General features: G+C 42.5%; 4 protein-coding genes across 6 annotated transcripts; 2 read left to right on the top strand and 2 right to left on the bottom strand.

The window, feature by feature from the left end:
- Window position 1: 1 nt before the first annotated feature.
- ugcg (UDP-glucose ceramide glucosyltransferase) lies at window positions 2-5,405 on the bottom strand. Its single transcript, XM_053410830.1, has 10 exons — window positions 5,248-5,405; window positions 3,924-4,068; window positions 3,474-3,576; window positions 3,258-3,359; window positions 3,059-3,171; window positions 2,487-2,665; window positions 2,318-2,404; window positions 2,075-2,182; window positions 1,859-1,937; window positions 2-1,645 (listed from the first exon to the last, which is right to left on the bottom strand). The coding sequence occupies exons 1-10, from the start codon at window positions 5,343-5,345 to the stop codon at window positions 1,475-1,477; spliced, it is 1,185 nt and encodes a 394-aa protein (XP_053266805.1). The 5' UTR covers window positions 5,346-5,405; the 3' UTR covers window positions 2-1,474.
- A 642-nt stretch (window positions 5,406-6,047) lies between these two features.
- man2a1 (mannosidase, alpha, class 2A, member 1) lies at window positions 6,048-15,058 on the bottom strand. The gene is made up of 24 exons (XM_053410827.1): window positions 14,856-15,058; window positions 14,313-14,469; window positions 13,902-14,126; window positions 13,634-13,778; window positions 13,457-13,544; window positions 13,287-13,370; window positions 12,783-12,910; window positions 12,528-12,701; window positions 12,120-12,306; window positions 11,735-11,912; window positions 11,372-11,562; window positions 10,606-10,803; window positions 10,006-10,120; window positions 9,788-9,855; window positions 9,530-9,698; window positions 9,218-9,454; window positions 8,902-9,030; window positions 8,705-8,819; window positions 8,391-8,524; window positions 8,171-8,312; window positions 7,921-8,054; window positions 7,627-7,821; window positions 7,370-7,480; window positions 6,048-7,288 (listed from the first exon to the last, which is right to left on the bottom strand). The coding sequence occupies exons 2-24, from the start codon at window positions 14,457-14,459 to the stop codon at window positions 7,118-7,120; spliced, it is 3,465 nt and encodes a 1,154-aa protein (XP_053266802.1). The 5' UTR covers window positions 14,460-14,469; window positions 14,856-15,058; the 3' UTR covers window positions 6,048-7,117.
- Window positions 15,059-15,435: 377 nt separating this feature from the next.
- atp6v1g1 (ATPase H+ transporting V1 subunit G1) lies at window positions 15,436-17,347 on the top strand. Its single transcript, XM_053410826.1, has 3 exons — window positions 15,436-15,677; window positions 16,408-16,508; window positions 16,589-17,347. Exons 1-3 carry the CDS (start codon window positions 15,596-15,598, stop codon window positions 16,760-16,762), a joined length of 357 nt encoding a protein of 118 aa, XP_053266801.1. The 5' UTR covers window positions 15,436-15,595; the 3' UTR covers window positions 16,763-17,347.
- Window positions 17,348-18,299: 952 nt separating this feature from the next.
- slc31a1 (solute carrier family 31 member 1) lies at window positions 18,300-24,449 on the top strand. Of its 3 annotated transcripts, none has more exons than XM_053410822.1 (7): window positions 18,300-18,459; window positions 20,218-20,262; window positions 21,116-21,224; window positions 21,343-21,415; window positions 21,497-21,665; window positions 21,888-21,968; window positions 22,747-24,449. In XM_053410822.1, the coding sequence occupies exons 3-7, from the start codon at window positions 21,120-21,122 to the stop codon at window positions 22,946-22,948; spliced, it is 630 nt and encodes a 209-aa protein (XP_053266797.1). In that variant the 5' UTR covers window positions 18,300-18,459; window positions 20,218-20,262; window positions 21,116-21,119; the 3' UTR covers window positions 22,949-24,449. The 3 variants fall into 3 exon arrangements, with proteins under 3 accessions (XP_053266797.1, XP_053266799.1, XP_053266798.1); XM_053410823.1 differs by having other exon boundaries at window positions 18,309-18,468; XM_053410824.1 differs by lacking the exon at window positions 21,888-21,968.
- Window positions 24,450-24,934: the final 485 nt, after the last annotated feature.

Below are 24,934 nucleotides of genomic sequence, written 5' to 3'. Positions count from 1 at the left end.
GTTCATCTTTGAAAGGATAAAACTTTATTGTTCCCGACTTCACACGATCGGTCAGTTCAGACGACAGCAGGTCAATCATAAAAAAACAACAAACAAATAACTCGACTTCCTTCTGGACGACGGCGTCTCGGGTTTGTCCGACTCATCGAAGTCATCAACCAAACCCCCTGTGGCTAAGCTAACAGTAAAGCAATGCTGCTGCGATTGTCCACACACACACACACACACACACAGTGTTCGACTGCAACGCAAATATTCAGAAATGTGATTTTCTTTCGTGAAATGTTACGACCATGAAACATGAAAGAAACTTGTTCAGTGCTAACATCTCTTTTCTGATTGGCTGCTTTGTTTATTGAGATAATTCAAATGTTTTCACTACGTCATGTGCGACAGAAACTTCACAAACGAAAAAAGATGCAGCTTCGCTTGGTGACCAGACTGATAACTCATTTAAATTTTGTTTAAACTATTTTATATTAACAAAAAAAAGACGTCACAGTTCTGAGTTATTGATGAACAGTTTGTAACAAAAGTTCTTATAAGGACGAAACAAAGACATTTCTCTAATGATCACCAAAAAAAAGTTTTTCGGATCAGACTTTTGATTCGACATTTTTTTATACAAATTGTATGTCTGAATTCGTAAGTAAATTATTCAGATCGTTTTTTCGCACGCCTTTAGTTGAATCTATTCACGTTCGTTTTATAAATAAGTGATTCTCATCTCGACGCTTCTTGTTTGTGTTGGATCAGAACCTGAAGCCCCGAGAAGAACCTCCACAAAGTCCAGATCAGAACTTTGGAAACGAGGAGACAAAAAACTTTGAATGTTTCTGCCACTTCCGACTTTGAGCATCATTTTTCTTTTTTTATCCCAAGAATCATTTAATGTTAAGTTTTTTGAAATAAATTTTAAAAAGTGTCAATTTTCAATTGGTACAAATACCAGCTGTAAAATAAGAAACTGCAACCTGCTGGACATGAACTACAACATTTAGAATTAACAACCAGTTTCATTTTAATTTGAAAACCATCCGTTTTTGTAATGGTTGAATTTCAAAGTAAAATATTTTAATACTATAAATTCAGTTTCAGTCACAACCTTTCTCTTCATTTTTTTTGGGGCCGTTATTTGCTTCCATAAAAAACTTCATGAAACACGAAAATTGAAGCAAAGATAAATCAACCAATGAGAAGAGGGGTTTTTAAGCCCCGCCCAGTTGGCTGATGTCTTTTTCTTCATCTCGTCCAATCACAGATTAGACGATTCAGTGCGATGCGTCACTCCCTCTCACTTTACTTGTTTTTCTTTCTTCCTTCCTGTACTCTCATTGGCTCATTCTGGCATCATTTAGTTTTAGCACCAAAGGAGCATAAATAGTTAAAAACACACACGTTCCATAAAAAACAAAAAAACAAAATCAGTCTTTGAGGAGGACGAGGCTGAAGGCTCAGCCGGTCGCCATGGCAACTACACATCGAGGATCTCTTCTGCGGTGCCGCCACAGCGGAGCCGGTACCGACCGGTTCTCCAGCTGATAGTCGGGTCCCATAGAGCCGACAGGAAGATCTGCACCGCCATCGTCTCTCTGATGAACCACGCCACGGCAAAGTCCAGCTTCGAGAAGCAGAGAGCGCCGCCCTGCAGGATGTGTGAAGAGTGACAATTAAACTTGCGACATAAAAACGTTTTTACATTTTCATTTAATTTTAATTTAATTAATATAAAATTAGGTAAATCTTGAACTATATAAAATATTACAATATTTTTTTTATGAATGTACATGTATTGATTGGGTTATAATTAGAAACTAACTAATATTTTTCCTAAATTAAAAGCACATCATGTTAATACCTGAACTCCAGTGAGTTGAATGTAGTCACAGATGAACCAGGCCAAACAGTGACACATGAAGAACGCCATCATGTCCCACCTACAATATTCAACAACGCACATGTTACCAATACACACACCATCAATAATTAAAAAAACTGAATAAAAACCACAGATTTATAAATTTCCAACCCCAAAACAGTGTCAACATAAGATGCTGTCTGATTGGCTGCGTACCTGAACACGTAATGAGCCGACCAGCCAATGATGAGGCTGGCCAGGAAGCACTCGGAGACGGGCTCCAACACGGTGCCAGGAAGCATGTTGATCCTCAGCTTAGTCCATCTGAGCAACAACAAAATAAAAACATTATTTTACGATTAATAACTGATCAAATGCGATTTTGTATATATATATATATAAGAGGCCGATTTAAAAATAAAAACGATTGTATATATGAATGATGAGTTGTAAGGTCACCTGATCATACGGGACTGAAACTGGCCAATGGAATAAGAGCCTGAGTTCTGCATCGCCACCTGCGTTGCCATCGAGAACTTCCAGCCTCTACAGAAGCGAAGGGCATGAAATCATGAGCTGAACTTAAAATACAAAAATGTGTAACAGACGCTAATGCTAACATGCTAACCTGTCTGCGATGGCTTTAGCCATGAAGTAATCTTCAGCGATGTACTGAGCGAAGGAGACCAGCCCGCCGGCCTGATCCAACACGTCCTTCCTCATGAGACACGACATCCCGGTCACGCACTTTATCCCCGTCACATTCGCCGAGATGTAGGATCGAGGATGAGACGTCCCAAAATACACCTGGAGAACCATTAGCATCTCTTAGCATCAAAACAGCCTCAGAAACCATTTACTGTCAACACATGCGCCAAAACGAAAAGAAACTGGGTTAACAGAAGCTGCTGTTCAGCAACACGTTGAGCATGTGACATCGTTAGGAGACGGTAACGAGTGAGGTCAAGTGTCAAACCACTGATGAATGATCTTAAAAAACAAAAGCATGTAAGACATAATCAACACGCGACAGAAATGTAGCCTATAGAATGATGTGATAGCTACAAGATACTAGAGTCAAAGTAGCTTCCAAAGCTAATGCTAAATCATAGAGTTAAACAAAACATGAGCATGTGGTTGAGATCGTGTGAGCAGCAGCTGAGTGAGCACACTGCTAGCCGGTTAGCCGGTTAGCCTTACCTGCTCCAGTGTGGCAGCGAAGCCTTGCCGGTCGGCAACATAAGGTAACCCGTGGACCAGTCCCACCTTCTCTGTCATCTGATTGGTCAGATCTGTCAGGGTGTCAGGTTTCACTGCCGCACACAGACACACACATTGGCATTAGATAGCATTGTGACCAGTTAGGGTGAAGTAACGTGGAGAGGGCGTGGGCGCTGACCTCTGATGCCGCTGTCACAGATCCACACCAGCCCGTATTTGGCTCCTTCGTAACCTGGCATCAGGTTGTTGATCTTTGGGTTGATTCCTACTTTCTTCCCCCCTGAGAACCAAACACCCCCACATGCTAACGTCAGATGCTAACGACTAAAGACACAAAATAAAAGATGATCCGATGGAGAGCAACTATGACAGCGCAGCAACAAACAGTTCTCACCGATGAATAAACGAGCGTCGACATTCGGATACTTTCCCAGAAGCTTCTTACAGACCTCGACCGCGGGGTCGTCCTGGTCCTGGACGCAGAGCAAGATCTCGTACTGTGAACAAAAACAAAATATCACGTTAGACGAGCCCGGAAGTCCTGTCCGATGTTAGTGGGTTATTAGTTAGTCAGTAGTTCATTTATTACATGTTATTAGTTGTTTGTCATTGGTTAGTCATTTGTTGAAGGTGATTATGATGATGGGGTGGTTAGTTATTAGTTTGTCATTAGTGAGGTGATTATGGTAATAGGACGGTTAGTAATTAGTTATGTATTGGTTAGTTATTAGAGGGACTTATGGTGATGGGTTGTGATGTTGATAGACGTCCAGAGTAGAGAACGTGTCCCGTTTGGAGAGGAGGTTGTTAGTTAGTTATTAAAGGTGGGGGGGGGGGGGGTCACCTTGGGGTAATCCAGAGTAAAGAAGGTTTCCAGGTTGGAGATGAGGTTTGGGTCAACGCCCTTCAGAGGCTTCAAGAGGGAAACGCCTGCTTGCTGCCCAAATGACTGTTTGACCTCTGACCTCTTCTTATGGAGGTGGAGACGCCTGAGAGACGGAGAGAGAGGAGGTCAAACTAACACACACACACACACTTCCTGTTATCAACTGACGAAGAAGAATCATATGATCATAAAAAGTGTTTTGTTGATATTGACATAATTAATGATAATAATAATAATAACAATAATACATATTGAGTGTCTCTGGAAAGTCTTTAAAAAACCTGATTCATCTCCTGAAGTTGCAGAAAATCACAGCTTTTGTGTAAATGTGTTTTTATGAGTAAACTAAAAAGTGAATAAAGAAATATATGAACGAGTGAATTAGAGAATCAATGAATGAACGAGTGCATCTCAGGTAAAGCAAACAGATGTTACACATGTGAAGTTTTGATTTAGTTAATGATTCAGTTAAAACTGAATTTAACATGTTTGAAAATCGTGCGATTGTTTGATCCAAATCAAGTGAACGAGTGTTTTCAGACTGTGTGTGTGTGTGTGTGTGTGTGTGTGTGTGTGTGTGTGTGTGTGTGTGTGTGTGTGTGTGTGTGCACATTGAATTAAAAGTGGGAATTCCCATAGCATCATAAATGACATCAGACTGAATCAAACGTGACGTATTAAATTCCATCTAACAGAAGAGAGGATGGAACAAATCTGATGTGAACGTGTGGAACCAGCGACAGACTCCGCTGCTCGGGGGTTTTGACCCACATGAGCCGAACAGACGCGTCCGGAGCCGCCGGTGGTTCCGTTACATTATTTACATTCTTAAATTCAACGTCAACAAAGAAACAGGAAATGTGTGAATCTAGCTCCAGGGAGCCGTGACGGAGAGAGATCCGAGAAACGAGCGGCTCTGTGCGGCTTGTTCCTCTCAACCGTCCCGGTGCCACAACACTTCAATAAATTAGAACATATTTCATGATTATTTCATGAGTTCCACACAAGCTGCGCGGCGGCAGCGCCACGAACTGACAGAGCTAACCGGCTAGCGGGGAACCAGGAAAACGCCCAACAGCTAACCGAGCAGACACGGAAGCTTTAACGGCTGAGACACGTCCAGAGAGCCGCGGAGAAGAAGCGATACTCCCGCTTAAATGTTTCACCACGACCGAGATGAACGTGATGGAAACGAATAGAGAGAGAGACATGAATCTGCTGTTAGCCTAGCTGCTAGTCCTTCTGTTAGCCTAGCTGCTAGCAGCGCAGAGCGTTGACTTACACGTAGATGATGGACATCAGGTGCATGAGCCACAGGACGAAGAACAAGATGAAGCCGAACACGGCGAAGCCCTGCATGGCTAGATCCAGCAGGGCCATGGCGCTCAGCGGGGCCGGCCGGGGCTGCGGGCCGGTGCGGAGTCACACGGACTCGGGGAGACGCGACCAGCTCAACGGCCTGGAACCTGGAGCACACGGAGCTGCGCGATCAGCGGCTCTGACGACGTGAGCGACAAACTCGGCTTGGATGACTCCAGCGATCCGGCCTCCGGCGGACAGCCGGGTGTCAGGAGCCGATCCGGGTCAGGGGCTCCGGTAACGGGGACACGGAGACCGGGCTCGGCCTGGTGATGTCCGGGTCACGGTTCGAGCATCAGGGGAGTCAGCAGACCGGCCGACGGTCAGCTGACCGACCGGGAAGAGGCGAGAAGCATGAGACCAGGCGGCACGCGAGAGATCACACTTCCTGTCAACTTCGAAATAAAACATCTAATTTCTCGCCTGAGACTTAACGGTTCACTTCCGGTAAAGATTTAAAGAGTTTTAAGTTGTTCTGTTTCCTTATATTTTACTCAAAACAATTACATTTACTTTCTATTTGAATTTAGATATTTCAATATATATTTTTCTATCCAAAATTTCCAATATGAAACATTTGGAAAAACAATTCTCAATTTTACATTTAATACAAGATGAAAATGTGTGACCTCATGAATCATTTCACCAGGATAAAAAGAAGAGGCTACCCCAAGCTTCAGTCTGACCTCGATTTCTGTCTGAAAATAAACTACTGTCATCAACAAAGATGAAACAATCATTTATTTTTTCCATCAATTACAAAAATAAAGTATTAAAGTATTTTTTCACAGTAAAAAACCTTCATTTTCCAAAACTTCACCATTTTATGATTTAAATCTTCATGTTAAAGCAAAATATAAAATTTCTAGATAAGAAAGTATTTCCCCAAGTTCCCCAAAGTTTCTCTATTACAGCATAAATAGAAAAAATATTTTAAAAACAAATAAATATGTATATAAATTTAACATATACACACATTTTGGAAAGAAAAAGGCCCAAATTAAAAAATCTCCAGTGTAATAAATCAACACATCAATTTAAGACAAACAACTAATCAATGACACAAAATAAATAAAAATCATTCAAACATAATCAACAAGATAAAATCAATAAATCACACTTTAAGAGGACAGGTTGACGCATAATTCCACATTCCTGCATAAACAGAGAAATGACACTGAATTAAGAAAGTAGCAGCAACAACACATACTCTGACCTTTCACCATGGACTCACACATTCATTCAGAACATTCATCAAACATCGAGCTCACGACTCGATTGGTCCCTTTTTGTTGACGAAGCAACTTCACACAAACAGGTTGAATTTCAGTGTTTTCTCAGTTTTTTCTTCAGTTCCTTTAGAATGACCAAGGTTTTAGCTTCTCTTTGCGGAAGACAAACATCAAGTGAAAGTGATGATTACTTTCCTTGACAGATAAATGAAGGTTGATTAATGGTCCTAGATCAACCTTGAACCTTAGCAGCTTTGTTTTCTCTTTTCCTTTTTGGTCTCCATGTTCTTTTCGATATTTTCTCCTTGGTTTATTTGTTTAAAATGATAAATAAACACAGGGGATCTGTATTTCTAGATTATTTTCCCAATTTGTCTTTTAGGTTTTAACTGTCTCATAAAACTTTGTAATAGTAACCTTTAATTTACTTTTTTGATAGATTTTTTGTCACCATTTATCTTCCATATGCACGTCAACTGTAGAGCTAGTTCCTGCCGATTGTAAAAACTCTTGATCATGTGACATCACGAGTTTGCCATCACATTTAGTTCCCTCATGTTTTCAGTCGATCTCCACGCGGTACGCACTGATTTCCATTGGCCGCAGACGAGTGACCTGTGGCGGCTGCTGCTGGCGGGGGGGCTCTTCATTGTCATCTTCACGCAGCAGAGTCAGACCTGAATGACGAACTGAGCGAAACTGCAGAGGAGAGAAAAGATCGGCCAGATTCACCTGGAAACAGAAAAATATACAAAAACAGATAAAACATTTGTTTAAATTGTCGTGTGTGTGTGTGTGTGTGTGTGTGTGTACCTCCTCGTGCACGCTCCATGTGCACACAGGCGCTGGCTTTGGGATGGTGCTACAGTCAAAGCCCTTCCTGTGTAGGAGGAGAGCAGCTTCCTGTGACGGGCTCTCTGCTTTCTGATCCATAAACAGAAATAAACTTACTACTGTTATTTACCATGGTAACACCTATTTACACACGTGGTCATTTTGGATTATCGTGACTTTTACATTAAGTTTTGTTTCTGAAAACCAACAGTTGAAGCTGCAGGTCTTCTCCTCACCTGAGCGTCCTCCAGTGTCCTCAGGTTCAGCAGGTGGACGTCGCACGGCAGAGATGAGCTGAGTGGGCGGAAGGGGCGGAGCTTTGGCAGCTTGGTGTTGCTGTGGGTGACCATGGTGACTGGCGGGTGGCAGAGGGAGAGCGAGGACAGGTGGGCGAGTAGTGACAGGTGTTCAACTGATGCTCCTCCCACATCCTGTCAGAAAACAAATAAAAGCAAAAGATTAATAAAAGTTACAAAGAGAGTAAAAAATGTAAGTATTAACTCTTGAAAGCTGTGTCCACACCCCCTCACCTGAGTCCCGCCCCCCCGCTCCTCCAGCAGCAGTTGGAAAAGACTCGCCGTCAGCTTGTTGTCGGTGACACCCTGACCGAGGCCGCGGTTATCGTCCTGCTGCAGCCGCCGGTCCAACACCACCTCCAGCTCCCCTGCACGGGTCAGAGGTCACAGAGAGGTCAGAGTCAGCACATCTGTTTATAAACTCGTCTCAAGCATCATGTTGGTATTATGATGATCACGTTCAAACGACTGAAAGCTGTAGCACCTGGTCTGAGCGCGGCGACGGCCTGACTCTGAGCCGACAGCAGCGTCAGGCGAGACACCGAGTCCTGGAGGAACGAGGACGAGGTCATTGGATAGAAGTTGGCCTGCAGGGGGAGCTTCGCCAGGGTCCTTCGCTGCTGCATCTGCACCCAATCAACCCTCCATCAGTAAACACCAACAGACATGAAACGATCTGATTGGACAAATGAAAAGATAGAAACCTGGAAACCGTTGAGGTCGGAGAAGAAACGGTTGCCGTTGGCGACATCAGTGACAAGTCTCATGACCAGTTCGTGGTTCTTCTCCGACCTGATGTCCACCGTGTTGGAAATCTCCAGGGACTTCCCAGCATGCCCTGGGGCACAGGAAGTCAGGATAATTTGTAATTGTAAACGAGTTACATCCCTGCACATAAACATGTCAATGAGATGTTTTAAACATGTTAGTTGACAAACTGAGTTCTGAACACGCAGCGCAGGATCACATGACACACGGACGTAGCATGACAGAAACTAAGGTAGAAACACATCGTTACCTTCGAGGTGGAGGAGCCGCACCGTGTGTGTGAAGTGTTGGTAACAGGAAGTGATTTCAGAGAAGATGGGACCTCTGGAGATCCGGACCAGGGGGGGCTTAGAGGACGAGTAGAGCTGCCGGGGGGGGGAGAGACAACCACAGTCAATCTGAGTCAACTGGTTTGGGTCTTGATCTAAGTCTTGGTCCTGGTCTTACCTGGGCCCCCTCCTCCCCAGGCAGAAACAGGTAGGCTCCACTCTTGTCCGGGTTTCCTCTAGTTCTGGTTCCGTACCACAGGAACTGGATTTTGACCTCACGGACCAAACCGGATTCAAGACGCAGCTTCTGAATTTCAAAATAAAATGTAAGAAATTAAAACCTTTCAGTCACAATTTAGAAAAATATAGATGAAGAAAAGATCATAATCAATGATGAATTATAAATAATCAAAAATAATAATAATTAGATTTACTTAAATAAAACCAGAGTAAAATAAAAAAAATTATACATGTGTGTATATTTATGTACAAACCTGCAGAAGGCCAGTCTCCAGGGAACTCCATATTTGGACATGCTTGTTGCTAAGCGACACGGGCTTGTCGGCATCAGGTCCGGTGACGTGCGACACCTGAAACTGTTTGGTGTTAACAGTCGGTGGGTTGCCACGACGATGGAAGGTGTACTGTGCCCGGTGGGAGGAGCCAGCTGACGCTTTGCTCACATGACACACGACGAGTGACAGAGGAGGAAGTTCAGCCATGAAAGAAAACTGTCAAGACAAAACACAACGTGAAACAAAGAGCAACCAGAGTCTGTCTGTGATGAACTCCGCTCGGACTCTCACCTGGAACGCCTCCGTGGACGCTCGGCTCGGCTCTGTCCACACCGCCGAGATCTGCGCAGCCAATGGCTGACCGGTCTCTGCATCAACCACACGAGCATCCAGAGAATCGACCACGATGGTGATGACAGACGTTTTGAGCTGCTCCGTCGGGTTAAAGATGATCAACGGCCTGAAACACAAACGATCGATATTGAAACAACATTCCATCTGAACTATATTTAGAACAAATTCTGTAAATAACAAAGTCCACCCCCTCACCTGGGCTCATCGCTGAGCACGAGCGGCGTCTTCTGAGGCAAAGCGTCGTGAGCGGAGATCACGTCGTCCTGTGGAAACATCACATGACCAACATCAGAGCTCTGACTCGTCTGGCGCATCAGCTGATGTCCGGACAGACTCTGACCTTTCAAACACAAACCACCCCTCACATTACAGAGCAAACAAGCCTGTAAACAGCAGATGGACTCAGAGGTTACCATTAGCAGGAAGGGTTTCGACTGGTCGTGGTGGTAAAGGCTCTTGTCCAATAGGAGCAGCCAGTGGGCGGAGCTCTGCAGCACCTGGCGCAGGTTCAGGATGGAGTGAAACAATCTGAAAAACAATGTTTGTTTAATTCTACATAATTTGTTTTGTTTTAAACGCTCTGATCGACTCAATAATTTTTTCTCTGCATTGGAAAAAAACAAACAAAAAACTTTATTTAAAAAAAAATGACTATAAAACATGATGTTATCACTACAATGGGAATGCTGGTAAACTAATGTTAGATGCTAAATAAATGGGTATGATGGCAGGCTAATGCTACAAGCTAACTTCTCACTCGAAACAGAACTGTACCTGAGACCGTTGCCAGTGATGATGCCATCCTTCAACTGAGAGCATGGAGGAATAAATGAGACAAAGACAAGCTAACGCTAAAGATGTAGCAGTTTCAGGTGCTAATACTGATTTATTACCTTTGTTGTTTAGCTTTGATTTAAACTAACAAGCTAACAGCGTTTTCAAACTATCATACCAAAATAAACCTGTATTATCAAACATGCTAGCATGCTAGTTTGCTAACAGGAGGTAGCCACCTGATGCCGTAGTCGACCACCACAGGGTCCCGGGCGGTGCCAGTGACGGCGTCATGGTGCTGGAACAGTGCTAGGCTCCGCCTCCCCGCTGTCAGGCGCTGGAAGTGTTCTTCAGCCGGGAAACCTGCAACCACACGGCCCTCGCCATGGAAACGTCGCATTTCAGCCAGTGTCAACGTGAAGAGGATTTCTGTGGCTCTGATAAAAACGTGAAACATTTAAAATGAAAATTAACTCAAATTAATTCAGTTACAAACAAAACACGTGACACATTTATAACAATATTAACAGAAGATATGAGTCAATGCATTAAACAGGCATCATCAGAATCAGGTTTAATTGGCCAAGTTAGTTGTACAAACAAGGAATTTGACACGGTGAAGTGGCTCTCAATGTTCTTACATAGAATACACATAACAACACAACACACATAACAACACAAAACAAAACAAACAATGCAATGGTCTAAGAAAAAGAAAGAAATGAAGTATAGGGATAAATATTGAGCGGTATGAGTATTACAGTTGTACAGTGAGGGTGAAATAAATAATATAATTAAATATAATTACAATGTAATATAACTTCGGGAGTATTTGTACAGTGGTTATTATAAAGAACCAGGGTTATTGCACAGTGCCACGGTGGATTGGCTGTTCAGGAGTGAGACGGCGTGGGGGAAGAAACTGTTTTTGTGTCTGGCGGTTTTGGTGGTCATTTGTTTATTGGTCGATTTTAATTAAGTGAAAAGATTGAGATGTGTTGGTACCTGAGCGTGGCCTCCAGCATTCGGTCCAGACGTTTGTAAAACGGTCTGGAGGTGAAGTATCCGCTCCAGTAATGGTCGTCTCGGTCGGCGTAGGTGAAGAAGTCCCCGCGAAGGGTCGGCAGCGTCGTGTCTGCTGCGCTCAGGCGCCGCTCGAGAGCCTGGAAGTAATCTGACAGGGTCCCGAACTGAGCCTGAGAACAAGGAGCAGGAGAAGAACTTGTGACTGGACGACATGAATACCAGGTACGATGCCATTTCAAGAGACGCCAGCTTTGAACGTGTTGTGTAGACGTCAGACAGCTGATTCCACTGTGATGTCACCACAGCCTCTGCCCCGTCCCCTCAGGTGTATCAGGCGCTCACCTTGACGTGCAGCTCTGGGTGCTGGTCAAAGTAGTCAAAGAGTTTCTGGTAGTTATTGAACTGAGCGTCCCATTCGCTTGACTCCACAAACCGGAAGTCGTCACCGAGGGGAACGAAGAGAACCGGAGAACGAAAGAGACGAGACTTCTGACGGTACTGATCCAATAGGAGGAGAGCGCTGAGAGAACAGAGACGTCAACATGAGAAGTCACAGTCACATGACACAGAAAAAACACAGGATCTTAAACCCTGAAGCATTTTCATTCTTTTATGTGTCTTTAACTTAGACAAGCTCATGATGAAACTTCAAAATTCAGAAAAAACAAAAAACTGTTTATTCAATTAATCGTCAAAATTTAAAGTAACGTGATTTATCACCACTTACCGCTCCTGGATGTTCTGCTCTGTGATTGGCTGAGGTGGTATTCTCCACGGACAGAAGACCCGCCCTCCTGGCAAGCGGTGGAAGTCGAACTGACAACACACGGACGGGTTTGGACCACACGTGTGAGGTACGTCATAGCTGTAGAATGGCATCATGTGACACGTGATGTCACTATGGGGGGAGGAGTCTGACAAGTGGCCGGGTTTAGAGAAACAAGATGTTTGTCACAAAAAGGAGAAAAATAAAAAATAAAAGTCTCTTTATTTTAAAAGAGAACGTTTTAAACAATTGTTTGAGAAATTCTAAGGTTACCATTCATATTAAATCAATTTAAAACATTGATTTTAATTATTGAATTAAAGTATATCAAATAAATGTACAAATTAAATGTCTCTTGCCCACACTCACCCCAGCTCTGTCGCCATTGAAACTCAAGCGTCTGTTGCTGGGCAAACTGTTTCTTGACGGCATAGTGAACTCGTTGAATGACCATGTTGCTAAGCCCCGCCCCCTTCAGCAAGTAGGCCATGGAGGGGGAGTGGCCAAATGGATCAACCGCCCACCCGCTTCTTGGCTTCACTCCTGCTCACAGAAACAAAGCATGAATAAAGAAAGAGTGTGACATCACAGAAACGTGAAGCATGGTGGAAACAGAAGACGAACCCAGGTGTCTCTGAATCCACTGATGACCCTCGATCAGCTGATCCAACAGAGCGAAGTAATGAGAATTTGCTTCGTCCGCCATCACCCAGCCGCCTGTCACCAGCTCCAGCTGCCCTGCTCCCACCAGACTGCCAAATATATACAAAAATAAGAACTGAAAAATACAGACTGAACGGAATAATAATAAAATCTATATTTGAAGACCAAACTGAGACACATGAGGAAAGATTCAAAATTCAAGACATTATTGTCATGTGCACATCAATTACATTTAGCAGTCGCTGGCAATGAACTGCTCGGGTCACAGGCTCTCTTCTAGCAATGCTCAGCGTATTACGCAGCCCAACTTTTTTTTATAGCACAATGCAGAATAAAGCAGCAATAAATAACAATAAAACTGGAAAAAAGAGGAGGGCTGTGGGGGAGCTTGAGACACGCCAGCCGTACTCGGCGCCATCATAATAAACAAAAAAAGAAACAAGATAAAAATAGCATTAAATTTACCGTTTGACCATCTCTCTCTTCTGCTCGTCAATGTCGTTCCACCATTTAGAGAAATAACTGACTTCTGCCCAGATCATCTTCTTCCTGAAGAACAAAGAGAATCGTCCACTTATTCGTTTATTCATTCGCTCACACAGACAGACACAGACTTTCGTCATGTCGATCCTAACCTGTGGTCCTCGCTCAGTTTGATCAACATGTTGTTAAGGATGTGTCTTGTCTGATCCTGATAATAAAGGTCAAAGGTCTTTAACCAACCTGCAAGGCAAACACACACAGAATGTAGATGAATCAACAGACCGATGTTCTGATGATTCTGATAGTTTGTTGTTGGTGTTCTTTCTCACCTGGGTCGTTGTGTGAGTGTGGAACAAGAATAATTTCAAGCGGCTGCTCATCCCACTCGTTTCCATTGTAACGGATATCAAAACCCTGTTTCCAGACGCCACCGTCAAGGTTATCAAAGGGCAGGAGGTCATAAACGTCCAGCAGCTACAGGTAAAGACATGATGAGTGTGTGTTACTATGTCTGTGTTATTCAGTTTTTTGTTTAGTAAACAACTTCAACCAAAGTACTTTTGTAAAAACAAACAGCTGTTAGCATTCTAAGCTAACCTGAACGCCATCAGCGCCATCCTTCATCTTTCCGGCAGATCGGCAGCCCGGCAGCTCGTCGGCCGCGCTGTGGATAGAGACTGAGCTAACGTTGGCTCCTTCTCCTTCTTTTTCCCATGATGCTTTGCGGGGGATCAGAGAATCCCGCAGTGTGGCAACCAGACGGTTGTTGTCGCTAAGGAGATGCTCCAACCTGTCAATCTTCTGCTGGAGGCGGGACAATTCCTGCAGAGAGGTTTTAATGGATTCTTTAAAAACATTGACGAGAAACTCACAAAGAACCTTCCGTCCAATCACACAGGTGCTCACCGACCACACTCTAGTGGGCGTGAACAAACAGTTTGACTGACAGCTCCAGGGTGACCAGTTTTCATTACTGTGTAATGTCATCAGTGTGTTTCCATAACTCACCTCGTCCTCCTGTACAACAGGTGGGTTCCCAGCATGCTGTAGCTCCGCCCCCTGCATCAGCTCCAGCATGCGGTACAATGACATCAAAGCTACGCAGAAGATCCCGCCCGCCAGCAGCGCCAACACCCGACTCCTCTTCATGACCATGACACCAAAGCTGAAAAAAAAAAACACAAAGACTTGAGGTAAGAGAACTTTATCATTCCATGTGTGTGTCTATTTGCATGTTGGTGTGTGTAACTGTGAATGGGTTAAAGTGTGCATGTATGTGTGTGTGTCTGATGCTGTTTTACTTGTATTTCCCCCACCGCCCAACACACACACACACCCACAAACACAACCACACCCCCCCCACACACACACACACACACACACACACTCACACAAACACACACACATTTGATATTGATTCATTTCCAGCAGGAGTTTTAAGGTAAATAATCAAAGTGATTATGATGCGTTAATTCAGATTATTACTATATATATATAACATATATAACAACTATAATATTTGTGATAAAGTCATTTCCGGTCTTACTCTACCTTCTCTCCCGGACTTCCGCGTTGAGCAGACAGGTGTCGTGCCGCCGCTCACCTGTCAACTGTCACACTTTCACATGAAAATAAAAAAATGGAAATTTACGTTAACATTTTCATTAAAATCTAAAAGTATCTGAGCAGCACGACCTACGGTTGCTGCTGCGCCTGCTCAAGCTCCTTATTTTGCTTCCGGTCTGGTTCAGCTGACTCAGCGCTCCGGAAGCGTCACTTCCTGTTAGAGAAGCTTTTTTCCCCCCTACAACTTTATTATCTGTGAAAAAACACGTTGACTCCTGATTGAGAGACATTCTGCAGGTTCTAATGTTTTTTATTTTTTTATTAAAGAACTAAACTTTTACTGAGAGACATTCTGGATGTTGTCATCACTCATGTTCTCTATGTATTTACAGAAAAGAGATTATTAATGTCCACGTCCGAGTCATTAAATAGATATTAATAGTTTATTATTATATTTAACTGAATGTTCTCATCTATTTTCTTCCACTGTAATGTCTCTGTGATGTTAATAAAGTTATTTTTATTTTTTTAACTCCACCACGTCCATCCCACCTCCAGCTCCCGTGACAAAGTCACGTGACTAGACTGCATCGTGACATCCGATCAGCTGACTGCGATTGTAGAAGTCGGTTCATCTTCGACCTTCGTCTCGGTTAATTCCTCCGGTTCCAGCCCCGGTTCCAGTTCCGGTTCTAACGCCGCAGTCCGCATCTCCTATCCCGGTCATGGCGAGTCAGTCTCAGGGGATCCAGCAGCTGCTGCAGGCCGAGAAGAGAGCGGCCGAGAAGGTGGCGGAGGCCCGCAAACGTGAGTTCACACACGGTCCGTTAGCTGTTAGCTGGTTAGCAGCTTCCAGCGGCTGGTAGTGGCCGTTAACGGTTAAAATCCCCGGTATGACCGTGAGTAACGAATGATGGAGAAAATAATGGCAGAAACCCGGAGGAACGCAGCGGGCTGATGTAGCGGAACCAGACCGGAGCTGGTGACAACACCAGCGGCCTCCTCGGCTCAGTCAGGTCCCTGAACCGGAGCTGGGACTACCGACTGCGACTAAACCGACTGTAACTACCGACTGGGACTAAACCGACTGTAACTACCGACTGGGACTAAACCGACTGTAACTACCGACTGGGACTAAACCGAGAAATTATGATGAATTTAGTAAAGATCATGTTGTGACTTAAGTTACGCAAAATCAGTTCATACACATTTACCTCATGATCTGTCAGGTTTAATTTTTTCCGTCAAACTTGATCATTTACCATTTATCACTGATTAATGATCAATTATTCATCAAATGCAGCTTTTAACAAGACGTTAACATTGGTTTTTAATTCGAACAGTTTCTCAGTGATGATTCTTATGAGTCAATCATCATGTGATAAAGTATCATAGAGGAAGAATGAATATACACACACAGTCCTCGTTGTCTAACTTCCTGTCTGTGGATCTTGGTTGTCTAACTTCCTGTCTGTGGATCCTGGTTGTCTAACTTCCTGTCTGTGGATCCTGGTTGTCTAACTTCCTGTCTCCTCAGGTAAGAACCGGCGTCTGAAGCAGGCGAAGGAGGAGGCCCAAGCGGAGATCGAACAGTATCGTCTCCAGAGGGAGAAGGAGTTTAAGACCAAAGAAGCTGCCGTACGAACTTTTCACTGTGATCTTCTTATGTTCTAATGAAAATTTGCTTCTTTATTTAATATTTCTTTCCTCCCCATCAGGCCCTTGGTTCCCATGGTAACAGTGCTGTGGAGGTGGACCGTGACACCGTAGAACGGATGGCCCATATCCAGGCTAGTTACCGTGGTAACAGGGAGGCGGTGCTGGTCGAGCTGCTGCGACGCGTCTGTGAAATTAAGCCGGAGTTTCACGCCAACTACCGCGTCGCTGGCTAAGGGGTGGAGTCACGCAAGAGGGGGTGGGGAAACATGGGATATGTGGATGTTGGCTAATTGGCTTTGTTGGCGTGTTTTGTTTAAAACTCATTTCTGCTAAACACGAGCAAAATATCAAAACCTTTATTTTTAAAGTGAAATTGTTTCCTGCTCCGTTCAAAAATGGGATCGTAAATAAATGTTGGTGTTACAGTGTTGATGTTTACGAAGTATTTATATATATATATATCAGAATTAATGTCTTTGTTTAGCTTTTCTTTTTTTTTTAAATCTTTCCTGAACCTAACTTAAGTTTTTCTTCACTGTATCTTTGTCAAGAGAGAAAATAAGCCGATCAGGTGTCAGATTAAATAAAATCAAATGGCAATGATATCATATTTGATCTTGCTGATTGGCTGTCCTTCTCTGAGTGTGCTCCCCTGCTCTCTATCCTGATTGGCTGGAAAGTGGAAAGGCTTTTGCTCGTCCGATTCCACATTTTTGGTGTTGCTTCCTGTGCTTCCATGTAACTTCCTGTTGATGTTTGTGAACTGATGATTAAAATGCAACAAAAAATAAACTTAAATTGGATGTTGATTGGTGGAATCTGTGTGCTGCTGCTCTGTGATTGACTGAGAAGTTTTAAAACAGAAAACCCTCAAGTAATGTGACAGAGCAGATGAAATACTTTTACTTCTGATCCTTGACATACAGTTTGCATTTTGCAGGACTTGTAAATCAAACGTTATAAGCATAACTCATGTTCCTTAATTTTAGATTTTAACAATGGGAATTGGATGCATCCTCTGTTCATAACCCTTGACTAGTTTGAAGGAAAACACTTTCAACAGGAAAAAGAAACGTCAGAGGTGAGGAAGTGATCTATTAACAAGATAACCATTACAACATTGAAGAGAGAAGACCGCGTGTACCAAGGTGTATTCATGTTGAAAGTATTAATACAAGAGAAAATGTTTGACAGATGAAAATGGCAGTTTGGATGATGGAGGTTCTGTCAGTAATAGAATATGTGAGGAGGTTATATTTGAATCACCTTCCAGGATCAGCTGCCATCTTGATAACTGAGTTGTCCATGATCCTGGATCTGCCAGGATAAACACACTGATGCACACACAGGAGGATGAAGGTAATGATGAAGAATCAGAATCAGAATCAGCGGAGGAGAACAGTGACAGATATTTGACTGGAGCTCCAGTAAACATAAGATCAGCATGTATGACCACACTGACATGTATGACCACCCTGACATGTTTGACCACACTGACATGTATGGCCGCACTGACAACATGTATGACCACCCTGACATGTTTGACCACATTGACAGCATGTATGACCAAACTGCTCGGCGAGTACAATTCGTTTCTTTTGGTTCTTCGAGTTTTTTTTAAATGTTGTACTTTAGTTTGTAAAGATGGAGCCGGATCTAAGTGCTAAGCTAAGCTAAGCTAGGCCAAGTAATCATCACGGCATTTAATATATAAAAAAAGAACAACTCGCCTCCTGATGCTCATTGGTTCAAAAATGGAAGCTCCTCCTCTGTCTCTTGCGTACTTACGTCATGACGCAATCTCCGGAAGTGGCGGGGGAGAAGCCGACGCAGTAAAAGTCCTCCTTCTTCTTCTGTTTCCGTTTCTTCTGACTTTTCACCTTCGTTATTCGGAAACCAAAGATAAGAAGAAAACACGGAGAATCTGCGGGTGAGCTCGGTGCGTGTGTGTGTGGGGGAGTGTGTGTGTGTGTGTGGGGGGGGGTGTTGTTTGAGTGTTTGTGTGTTTGTGTGTGTGTGTGTGTGTGTGTGACCTTCGCTAACTAGCACTCTAGCGTCTTTCTCTCCGGACTCTGGAATATCAGTGCATGTTTACAAGTATTTTGGAGGATGCAAGAGTAACGCGGGTGTTGGGCTCGAACCTGTGACAGATTCAGAACAGCTGGAGAGACTTTGTGTTTCTCTGTCCGCTTGACACGTTGACGAGATTTAAAAGGTCCAAACAACATGACAGTTTCTGACGATCATGACACGTCACACTCACAAACAAGCCTCCAGAGGGTTAACTTGAAAAAAGTGTCGCATGTCAATCTGCAGGAGGAGATGACGGCAGCATCATTAACTCATTATGCCTATCCTTCCTTCATAAAACCTTCTACAATAATGTAAATGATAATAATAACAGATGGGAATTAGATCTGTGTCCTGTCAACAGTTCGAATGTTCATCAATACATCCATCAGTTATCAATCAGATGTTTTCCAATCTACAGCAGGTTCATCACAAATGATCCTGCAGCGTTTCACCAGGAGACTCGATCAAACAGTGTCCATAATAATAGGAGTATGATGATGATAATGATTATCATATTTACAAAGTTATAACTAATATAATAATAGGGATTTTGATAATAAAAAGGAAAGCACTACTAATAAAGTCAGAGTGATCCTGTGAAAAGTGAATCATTTCAAATAGAGTGACCGAGTTGAACTCATCAATAATCAGCAGTTAATCAATAATGAGAGTAATCAGCTGAGGACGAGATAAGAAGTGAAGTACGAGGAAGGGGACACGTAGATGAGGTCATGTGACTTCACGTTCTTGTCTGACCTGTGATCCCACAGCAGGGGGTGAGGAGCAGGGTGAATCCGAGACAGGGCTAGAGACTTGACGGCTCAGAGGTCAGTCCTGATGTTTTGCCTTCTGATTGGCTGATCAGATGATAGCCGTCATTAAAATGAACCTGGTTAGATAACCAGTTCACCTCAGACTAGGATCCTTAAGACGTTGCCAAGCTCACAAACACACACGACGTGAAACTGGTTACACTTTTTGACAAACTTGTTCCGGCGCTGCAAATTACATGTTACATAATAATAGATGTTGAATGCACAAATTGTAAGTCGCTTTGGATAAAAGTGTCTGCCAAGTGACATGTAATGTAATGTTATAATAATACATGACATCCGCAATGTGTTCAGCTCAGATATGTCATATTAGATCATCGATAATATGTTTAAATACATAGTTGGCACCATTTAAAGGAAACCTGTTGTTCAGCACAGACCAAGTAGGGAAATGTTTTAAGATTGAACTTGACGCTGGTGTAAAAACCTTCTCCGTGACAACAGAACCAAACTCTGATTGGCTGCAGGTTTCACTGACACATTATTTACTTAATGTATTTAATGCTAAACAGGAAGTGATTCGGTCTTTGATTTATTGTCAATTTTTACTGAAAGTTAAATTTACGTCTTGTCAGATTTTCATTATATCATCTGTAACACCCCCCCCCCCCCCCCCCCCCCGAAAACCATCACATAAAACCAGTGTGAAGAGCTGAGGTCACTTGATTAATCCACAGCTTCTCATTGGTTGCCTGAAAGCCTCGCCACAGCTGATTGGCTGAAAATGGTCTTTATATCTGTTTTTATTGGCCGTTAAACTCTCTCTCCTCTCTCTCTTCCAGACAGTCTCTTCTCTGCTCGATTGGCTCTCGCTCTCTCCTCTCCAGGTAAGCTGACAGATTTGTTTTTCAACTTAAAAGTTGTGTTTATGTGATTTTCTGTGAAATACACCTGTTGCTCAGCGAGTTTAAGATCAGTCACTTCTGTGTAGAGACACCAGGAGGCACAGTTTAATCCCAGTGATATCCCGAGCTCCAACACACGGGTTAAAGGTGTGAGCTTGTGAGTGAACACGCATCGTAAAACAGTCCTTGCCTTTTTAAAGACTTCATACATCAACTAGTATTGATTATGAAAGCGAGGGCGAGAGGGCGAGAGACACTGAAGAACCATCAGAGGAGAGAGAATCACATTAGTTTTTATCACAAAGTGAAGCTGACTCTTTCAAACAGAAAACAGGATAACAAGCAGTGCCGATGGCAACGACTGACCTTCCTGTTAATGTTAACATTGCTGTAATCTAATTGGCGGACGTCAGAGAGTACAACAGAGCACTCTGATTGGCTCCTTCGACCTTTTTTAGCCTCAGGGTCGGGCAGCCAATCAGATTACAGCAGAGTGTCTGCTCAGTGATGTCAGACTGTAGCCGTGGTTACAGCTCTGCTGTGATGTCATTGGTGTTCAGTCCATGTCTCTTACTGGACGAGTCAACATCACAGGACACGCAGAGACGAAACTAAGGTAAGACTGAGTGTTGTTAAAGTCTCTGGACCAGTTACTAGTGAGTAGCGGGGGGGTCATGTCCGTCACGTGTTAGAAACCTCACCGACACGTCCAAACGCTCACTGGGAACTTTCCAGATATTTTCCTGCTGTTTTCTCACATGGACTCATTGTGACTTTTTTCAGACATTTCACTTGATGAACTAAAAGAGAAGAACTTGTTTTTGTTTCCTAACAGCAACATGGACCATAGCCACCATCACAACACCATGGCCCCGCCCACCACCGGAGGACACGACCACGGGGGAGGAGGGACTGATGGGAGCACTGGAGGACACATGGGGATGGTGAGAGACAGGATATGTCAACATTACATGCTACATTATGCTTACTGTGGTAGCACTGTATAAACATGCTAACCCAGCAGGATTGAGCTAACATGCTAACGCTGCTGTGGTTAACTAGGTGATGACCTTCTACGTTGGCTACGAAAACGTCGAGCTGCTGTTCGCCGGACTGCTCATCAACTCAGTCGGAGGTCAGAGGTTCGACAGACATAGAATTATGTTGTTTTTATACATTTTTTGAGACCCTCCCCATCCTCTTGTCGTCCAATCAGAGATGGTCGCAGCGTGTATTGGTGTCTTCCTATTGGCCGTCCTGTACGAGGGACTAAAGATTGGACGTGAAGCGTTGCTGCGTCGCAGTCAGGTCAACGTGCGGTACAACTCGATGCCGCTCCCAGGGGCTGATGGGACAATGCTGATGGAGACGCACAAGACGGTTGGGTACGTTGGTAACGTTAGTGCTAACAACAGATGGAAAAACCATAAAAGTGACTAAAAGAAAAAAGTGAAATGTCTTAAAGTGAAAAATTTAAAGTGATTAAGCAAATAATAAAAGAATATTTTAAAAGTAAACTAATTTAAAATATTTAACTGAAAATTTCCATCACAGATACAGATCTGTCACGTGGTCGTCTGTATTGTTATGTTATGTGTTCATGTCAGCTCATTGATTGACAGTCATGATTTGGAGGGGGCGGAGCCTTCTATTGGAAAAAAGTTATGCCCCTCAGGACGCGATGTCAGGTAACGTCCTGGTGCTGGTGCTGGTTCTGGTTCTGGTTCTGGTTCTGGTTCTGGCTCTGGTGCTGCTCCTGGTCCTTGTTGTGATCAGACTGATATTGATCCCTGATAACTATTTGTATTCTTTAGTTTCCATGGAAACAAATGAATACAAATAGTGACATGTTTTGTTACATTTTACATTTAATATTTTTGTAGTTTTTATTAGATGTTTTTGTAAATAACTTAATTCAGCGTCGCACAGCCCTGCAACTTCCTGTTTCTGTTAGTGCAGTGATACGCTCTACTATTTTCACTGTCATTGGATCTATATTCTCATATAATCTAAGCCTGATGCTATCATGCTACCACTGAGCTTAAATAACATTAACAATAACACTTAGGTGAAGGGAAACAATTTGATGAATATTATCATAAATATCATGAAACTAATGCTAAAACTGCTACTAATGCCATGAGTGTTTATGTTAAATAAATGAAAGTCATCATCTGATATTAACAAGCTAACTATGCTGAAACAAATTCTAAAGCCTATACTTAGGCTAATTGCAAAGTATTTGTATAAAACTGATTGTTATTATATATAGTGTAAGATATAAAGCTAATATAAACACTCTAAGAGCATTATTACTATTGCTAAATAATCATAACACACAACTTAATGAAAATAGTTCAAGATTGTACTACTAATGCTAACAGAAGTGCTGACAGTAACATAATGTAAAGAGCAATCTGTAAGATGTAAATGCTAACAGGAATTCAAATCCCCTCCCCTTCTCAGGCAGCGGATGCTAAGCCCCGGTCACTTCATGCAGACCCTGCTGCACATCATCCAGGTGGTGATCAGCTACTTCCTGATGCTCGTGTTCATGACCTACAACGCTTACCTGTGCATCGCCGTGGCGCTTGGTGCCGGGATGGGCTATTTCCTGTTCAGCTGGAGGAAGGCGGTGGTCGTCGACATCACCGAGCACTGCCATTAGCTAACATGCTAATTAGCATCGTGCCGGGAGGTTTCATTTCTGCTGATCACAATCGATAAATGGTAACAACTACTCTCAAGTTTTGTAAGAGCTCTAGCCAACGTGCTCCTGAAACTACAAACTACCAGAATGTTTCATTATTTTCAACTATCACATGAAACACTAATTTCATAATAACACCTTGTTGTAGGATAGCATTCACTCTTTAAAACACAAGTGAAGACCTTTTGTTTTACAGAAACAAAAATCATTTATTATTGATCTTTCTGCCTGACTAGTCAGCCAATCAGAGCTTGGATCACATTAGAAAGTTCTGATTGGCCAGATCAACATTTTCTTTTAATCTTTTTTCTGTGCCATGTCAACAGGTTAGCGGCAATTAGCCAAAATTAACGTAGTTTACATACACTTCTTTTAGTTAGCATCGTTGGCAGATTATTTTAAGAGCCAATCATAGCAAAGTATTTAAATAGTTAGATTTTTTGATTTAACTGAAAATGTAAAAGAATCTACCATGACTAACTTGTTTCATTAATCAGCACATTTAAATTTCATTAAATAATCCGAGCAACAGAGCAACAGCAGAACATCAGACGTTAAACTAAACTGAAAATGTAAATCATTTTCTTTTTGACACCAAATGTTTATTTACACTTTTTATAAAAATATTTTTAAATTAATTATTTGTCCAGTTTGGGTTTGAGAATCTGACTGGTTGGTGAGTCAGCCAATCAGGGCTCGGATATTTTTTCACATCTACACTCACAATTTCCCCAGTTTTTCTTCTTTTAAGCTTTGAAACACGAGTTTACGTTAACACACAGTAAATAACTTAATTGATTCAATTTACTGGTGTCTTTTTTTTCTGAGCCTTAAACTCGACACCGTTTGCCTTAATGTGGCCAACGAGTTGAAACGTCCTGATGTTCGATGTGCTGTGACTGGAGGCCAGGGTTCGATCTTTAGCTGCTGCTTATCAGTGTCAACATTAAAATCTGTCGTTAACTTGTCGTTAATTGTCTGCTGCTCTCTCTTCACTATGACCTGACAACGTTGGTCTCTTATCTTTATCTTTGGATGAGATGTCGTTCATGGCAGTGTCAGATGTTGTGATATGTTGTGATTTTTTTAATTAAATCGTTTCACTCTGAGATCGGTGGAGTTTACTTAATGGACCAATGAGATTACAGGGACAGATAGGTTACTGGATTTCTATTTTGTGAGTCTGCTTACTTTAGGCCATTATCACGTGTCCACAGTGGGCAGTTGTATATTGATGAAGGGTGTCCATGTCCTCTTGTCCAGGTGCTGTTGTTGTGTGAGGGGCCACATCAGGTTTAATGTCACGTTTAATGTCAGGTTTGATTTTCTCGTGTGAATAGACTCGTTGAGACTGGATCATGATTAAACATTATGAAAACTTGTGAAGGAAACTTTTATATCTGAGTCTGAAAATGTTCTAATTGTCCCAAATGCTGGAATAAAAAAAGTTAATGAAGAATGTCGTCATCAGCTTCTGTTTTGTGAAATAAATGGTTTAAACTAGAGGAATATTTGAACCGGAAGTTTTCTAAATAAAGGCCCCAGTTTCTCATTGAACAGTTAAAAAAGTTTGTATGAAACAGAAACAAACTCATTGATGAATGTAAGTGTTTTGGGTCATGTTTATATTCAGCGATAGCTACACTGAAAATAAAAATATCAACATTTACAGTAGTTTAGTAGCAGAGAGTTGTAATCACTTTAATCTTCTGCTTAAATGTTTTTAATTTAACTATCAATTTAAACCTTTTTATATAGATATTTACTTCATATAAATGACCTTTTATGTATATATATATATATCTTTCTACATAGTTTTTATGTAGGTCTATTGTTGCTACATAGTCTGCGACACGTGTAATGCATTACTGACTGAATGCTGCTGCCACACGGGGCGGTAATGAGCTCCATACCTGGAGTCCACTGAACCTGTGAAGAAGAGAA

This window comes from Pleuronectes platessa, chromosome 19 (genome assembly GCF_947347685.1).
Source record: "Pleuronectes platessa chromosome 19, fPlePla1.1, whole genome shotgun sequence".
NCBI lineage: Eukaryota > Metazoa > Chordata > Actinopteri > Pleuronectiformes > Pleuronectidae > Pleuronectes > Pleuronectes platessa.
The sequence above is the reverse complement of the archived record's forward strand: the minus strand, read 5'-3'. Positions and strand labels throughout refer to the sequence as shown.